This window comes from Cynara cardunculus (assembly GCF_001531365.2).
Source record: "Cynara cardunculus var. scolymus isolate 2C chromosome LG 5, CcrdV1, whole genome shotgun sequence".
Taxonomy (NCBI): domain Eukaryota; kingdom Viridiplantae; phylum Streptophyta; class Magnoliopsida; order Asterales; family Asteraceae; genus Cynara; species Cynara cardunculus.
This window is the reverse complement of record NC_037532.1, coordinates 6,827,557-6,833,988: the sequence shown is the minus strand read 5'-3', so window position 1 is coordinate 6,833,988 and position 6,432 is coordinate 6,827,557. Positions and strand designations below refer to the sequence as shown.

The 6,432-nt window shown below is 35.3% G+C and overlaps 1 protein-coding gene across 1 annotated transcript; it reads right to left on the bottom strand.

Annotated features, from left to right (window-relative positions):
* Window positions 1-814: 814 nt before the first annotated feature.
* Window positions 815-5,231, bottom strand: LOC112513403. Its single transcript, XM_025119653.1, has 4 exons — window positions 4,825-5,231; window positions 4,071-4,701; window positions 1,717-2,762; window positions 815-875 (listed from the first exon to the last, which is right to left on the bottom strand). Exons 1-4 carry the CDS (start codon window positions 5,190-5,192, stop codon window positions 845-847), a joined length of 2,076 nt encoding a protein of 691 aa, XP_024975421.1. The 5' UTR covers window positions 5,193-5,231; the 3' UTR covers window positions 815-844.
* Between the last annotated feature and the right edge of the window lie 1,201 nt (window positions 5,232-6,432).

The following is a 6,432-nucleotide window of genomic DNA, read 5'->3' as shown; positions in this document are numbered from 1 at the left end:
AGTAATTCAAAACATAGAAAGAAATTTCTTTCATTTCTCTATGCTAAAAAGGGGTTATGTGATCTCTCCACTCTATATTGTTGATAGATAAGAGGAACGTTTCACTGAACGAGAAAATAAGTCCAATTTATTCAAGGGAAATTAATCAAAATAGTCATTCATTTCATGTGAATTGGTTTTTTAGTCGTTCATCTCCCTGATTTTATCCAAATGTCATTACCTCTGCAAGTCCCACCTCCCTAACTTGCGAACCTAGCTAAAAGAAAAAAATAAATTCAAATTCAACCTATGTTAGCAAGTGGTATTGTTGCAAATGTGGACCTGGCCATCGCACTTACAGACCCGGTTGAATCTGATTCTTTTTTTTGTCTTTTAGCTAGGTCTGCAAGTGAAAGAAGTGGGACTTGCGTAAGTAATGACATTTAGGTAAATCAGGGAGAGGAATGGCTAGGAGACCAATTTAGATAGGAGAAATGGCTATTTCGGCCAATTTCCCTTTCTATAGGATCAAACCTATGTCTGACATATGCAAATAACTAATTATTGGTCATAGTATGAAAGATCTTTTAGATACACATAATCCATTCGGGAGGCGATTACGACTCATGCTAAGTTTCTACGGGGTTTCTTCAGCCGTAGATTTAGATCTTACAAGTCTAGATAAACTATTTTATTGATCGTATTCGTATTCCCCATTAGATGTAGGAATAGCCACATGTACTAAAAGACATGTTAATCCAACAACAAAATAAATTTTTATAAATGAAAATGTCATCAACACAAATGTCTTGTGGTCATAGAGGTTCACATGCGATGACTCTAAGCATTCTTAGTCATCCGAGGTTTAGTTGTTACGCATAAGCTGACCTGAAAACCTACAGTTACTAAAAAAAAAATTGCCTATTAAATGAACAACACGTGTTTTGATGGATGTGTCTGAATTATAATTTAAAAATATAACGAATAAGGATACTTTTAAAGCATTTCTAATATATCTTCTTTTTCAAAGAGAACTGCTATCAATTTTGGGAAGAGATTGTAAATTTCTCTGAATTTGAAAAATCTCCGATATCCCCATGATTGAATGTTTGGTAGAAAATAGAATACGTTTTTATTGTTTTCACAAGTTAAAATTTATAAGTCGTTTGATATTAAATGTGTTAGATAAAATATTTTTTTTAATATAATCAGTGTTAGAGTTTTCAAAATGGAAAACCATTAGAATTGAATGTAACTTTTTTGGAGATTTTAATTTTTGTTTTCTATTTAAAGAAATTGATCGTGAATGCTCTTAACTTAAACAAACGTCGACCATAAATGTTGAATGGTGCGACATGAATCGAGAGATGACCAAACTGGTTTTATGACACCTTGATTCAGTAGTATGTATTAAAGTTTCTAAATGTATTTCTCATAGTAAATATTTGTGTCTTTCAACGTGTATACAGTGGATATCACATTAAACAATGATGCAAATAAATAACGGTGAAGATGAAAAAGTGAAACTCAAAATGAGTGGTTTTTTTATATCATTTGATGTTTGAGAAATGATTGAATCACACCTACCCAAAATGGGTACAGATTTTAGAAAACAGGTGGTGGCTAAATTTTGCTTAAATATCAATTACTACCAAAACAACATGTCAAATGTAGAACAGTCGGCAAAATAAACCACCGGGTTAGACTCTAAAACACATATACTAAAACATCCATTACCTCTTTGATCTTTTCTTCGTTTGTTTTGAGCCCAACGTCTCCGACTCACCGGAATCACGATTCCGTTTGCCCAAAGTCGCTGCCATTGGAGGTGGTGCCGCCGCTCTCTTTGGTGGTCGCCCGACGCTCCTCTTCGCAGGACTGCCTTGTTCTTTTACCTGGCGTCCACCCGAGCCTTTCTTTGCTTGATCTTTCTTCCCGTCTCCACCACCGCCCTTCACACCGCCACCTTTCTTCTGCTCTCCTCCTCCTCCTCCTTTCCCGTCGTTCTCTGAACCACCACCACCACCTCCACTACCACCACCTCCCGTGCTTTTCAATGTGTTAAGCAACGGCTCATTGTTTGAGGCCGATGAGGTTCGTTTCATTCGGTTCAAAAACTTGGCTGCACTTTGCTTCTTCTCCTCTGCTTCCGTTAGCTTCTTCTTTTTATCGCTTTTGGAGTCTGAAGCATCATTGGCAGGTGTTTTCGCCTGATCTTGATTCGAGTTCACTTCCGAAGTATTCCCACGAATGTTCTTCCCCTTTTTCTTTGAAATCAAAGGGAACCCATCTCTGGATCTCTTTGGTGTGTCTCGGGTTTCCTCAATCACCTTCTCGGAGTTTTTCACCTCTGTTTGCTGCTCCTTTCTCCGATCAGCCCCAGAGGACGATCCCGCTGCTTTAGCTGTTATTGAGCTTCTTTTTCGACAAACAATAATGGGGCCAGATAATTTGGGTTTCAAAAGCAAGGAATCAGGTGGTTCAGCAGCTCGTTTTGGAGGCAAGTTTGTGGATTTGGATGAAGTTTGTTTCTCGGTTAATTTTGCATCGGTTTTCTGTTTTTTCTTCGACATCATCTCCTTTAGGACAAGTTGTCGAAGCTCCATTGCAGAAGCGGATTCGGGGGATTCTTTGGGGAAGAATATTCGTGTGTTGTTGACGAGAAGCAGAAGATCTCGGAAGAATCTGTCGTTGCCATCGGAATACCAGCCTTCTTTTAGCCTTGTTTGTAGTATCTCGTAATCAATGTGTTGCCTAATCAAGTTCTTGTACCTTAGTTTTTCCTGCATAGTTCATAAAAAAGGCTCAGATTTTGACATGCAAAGATCAATTGTCACAATCAAAGACGGCCTACACATAAATAAACAAATAAACTAAATATTAGAAAGTCAATAAAGTAAAAGAAATTAAATAATTTTTATTAAGATTAATATTTTATGGTCATAATTTATTGAAATTAATCCAAACACAGCATAAAATACCTTTCCAAAGAAGTCTAAATTTAAAACGTACCACAGGTGATGGGCCGTTCCCTATACCGAAAAATACGGCATCCAACTTTTTAATTTTTTTGTTTAAAAATATTTAAAATGAATTATTTAATTGATAAATGAAAACATCATAATCACATGTTTTCGCATTTGAACCTTTTTTTCTTCATTTCCTCAATTGCTCGAGAATATTTTACAAATAAATAAATAATAAAATAAAAGGGAAAATATCGCTTAAAATAAATAATATATATACATGTGTGCGTGTGATTGAAGCTCCGAGTTTGAAAAGAATAAGAAGAAATCTTCATTCTTGGAGCAATCCTAATTGAAGAACAACAATAATGAGATGCATTGGATCAATTCTCGTATCAAGTATAATTCATGAGTGGGGATGAGATTAAAAGTGATCAAGGATCCAGATCTCTTCTTACACTTCTCACTCGATCATTCGTCTATATATAGGGATCTTCTTTTGAAAACTCATTAATTTGTGCTAACCTTGAGAACTAATGCATCATATGTTATTTCATATGATTTTTTATCTAATACTAGAATTTAAAATATTGATCAACATATACGTGTTTCACAATGTGAATATTTTTTAGCATATTTGTGAAACAAAAGTTAAAAAAATTCAAATATAAACTGAATATATGTCCATCAAACATATTGAATCCTAACCTAACATAAAACTTATTAAGATTGGTTAGTTTTCATTTAATTGTTCCCTCTTATACAAATATCTGTGTGTATGGAATACGTCTGTGAAGAAAACCCAAAATGACACGTGAGGTTGTTGGTAGGCCTACACACATTCATGAAAATATGAAATCCCCATGTACAAAACTATATGTTAGATGGGATGGGAACTACCACGTATTTATCTATATCATTTTAACATAGTTTTCTAGATCTTAGAAGAATATATATTATTATTTCAATTATTAAATATTAAAAAAACAATATAAATTACCTTTTTAATAAATAGGAATATTATGACCACAGTATCTTGAAAATTATTTATATATGTTAGATTATTTTATATTTTCGATTTTTTATATATTTAAAAGTATGAAAAAATATAAATATTTTCTTCACCTGTCTATCGAGCCGACGCTCGAAGATCGGCGAGCCGAGCTTCTGAAGTTTGTGCAAGAAATCAACCAACGGCAAGGATCTAACAGGAATACTATCTGTGGATTGATCCTCGATCTCACGTTCATCTTCTTTGCTGGTCCCACGTCGCACCCTATCAACTCTCTCCTTCCTCGACTTGCTAGCCGAGCTTTGCACATCTGAATTCTCTTTCATTGTTCCCTCACTTTTCGACTCGGCTATTGACTCGGGCGCCTCGCTCGCTTCACCATCCGGTTCGGTTTTCACCGGTTCTTTGCCATCCGGTCTACCGTTACACGAATCCTCCTCACGAACGGGTGAAAGCGCCGCCGATTCAGGCTTCTCGTCCCCCGGACTCGCTTCGTTTTCATTTTCGTTTTCCGACTTCTCCACACCGGTTTCTAGGTTTCCGTTCGATCCGTTCACCGACTGGTTGTCCCTGTCGGAATCCTCGTCGCCGGAAACCACCGGCTCCGGTGTCTCGTTCTTCGCTTCTTCCGCCTTTTTTAATTCAATCTCTTCATTTCGTTGCCCTAAATCCGCCTTCTTCTTCGTCTCTCCACCGTTTTTTTCACTCTCCTCCGTCAATTTCTTCACCTTCAATTGCAAAGACCTGGCACCAAAAAAGCACATCGGAAACCATCAAGTCTCTCTCATATGTTTTTTAACGAAACTAAACGGAAAGAAACAGTAGATTTATATTAGATCTACATGTAATTTTAGATTTGATTATTACGAGATGTATAGATCGTAATTTTCTAGTTCTCGCTGCAGTTCTAGGACCCGGAGTTTCCTCAATTCCTCCAGCCAAGGAATAGCAGTGGTGGTATTGTCACTGCCGTCATCCATATCGACATCGTCGTCGTCAGATTGGTTGAAACGGCGTTTGAGTTCACCGTATTTCTCTTCACAATGATGAGGAGTGAGAAGGATCGGGGCGGAGCTCCGTTTTCGTAACTCGGAGGATATAGAGTCCCAGCTCTTGGTGCCGTAACGATTGACGGCGTAGGCCAGGAGAAGCTCCTCCCATGTCCCCCACGCCGCCGTCGCCGGCGGTGAGTCTTTGGTATCCTCCGGCTCTCTCTCCTGGTCCGATTTGGCCATGGAAGAAGGGTTCCTCTCTGTTTTCTTCTCTCTGTTTTCTTCCTCTACAGCCATCGGCTCGGCTTAGATTATATACCAAGGCACCGGTTTTATGAAAAATCGTAATGACCTGTAATTACCATTTCACCCTCCTCATCTTCCCTTTTTTTCCTTTCACTGCCAAACCCCCATTTCTCCAATACTCCAACCAAGAACTATTTTATATCCTCCTAAAAATTATTCATTTAATTAATACTCCCTAATTTTTAATTATTTATATGATTCATCTGCCAAAATAACAAAATATTTTTTATTTTTAAAATAAAATATATGTTTTAGAACGTATTTAAAGGATGAAAGTGACCATCTGGTGTATGATTATATCTGTAATTATTATATTCAATGGTTATTTCTGTAATAAAAAAAACCGGTATTTTTACTGTTAAAAATACAATGTAAATATGAAGTCATTTATTTTAAATGGTTATAATAACCGTTATTTATCGAATTTACCGTCTTAAATATCGAAAATAAATATAAAATATACAATTGAAATATTTTTACATTATATTTGGTAAATTAATTGATAAAATAGTTATTTTTTGATAAAAACTAGCTTATAATTTCAAAAGTGATTTTTTCAATAACCTAGTTTAGGACTCTTAAATATAATATTAAATGTACGTCAATTATGTTAATACATACATGGTCAACGTATTCTACGGTTTTCATTTCAGACGGAATTTTCCCGTAAAATAACAACATATTGGATATAGTTTATAACATACTTTTTCGGTTTATACAAAATAACAAATGTTTTAACTGTTAGTTATTTATAATTATTTTTAGATTTGATTATTGTATTATATTATAATTTGGTGGTCAAACAATTACAAAAACAATAATAAAAAATGTTGTGAATGATAAAGTAAAAGAACCTGGATTCTTGCATAATTATTTGGGTTTATTATTGGTAGGGGTGAGTATAGGTGGGTATCCGTCTTATTTGATCGAAACCGGCAGTTCTTGAGATATTGAAATAGGAATTGGAACTGGTTAGAGCGGTTCTTGAATTTTTGTAACCGGTTTCGGGTACCCGCTTTCTAAAATATTAAAAAAAAATTATTTATAAATAAAAAATAAAACATTGTCAAAACACTAAATAAATAAATAAGAATACAAATTATACGGGGATAATGGTTACAAATATTGTTTAACGATTACAAACCATAATAGACTAATAGTAAATGTTGAAAGTTTA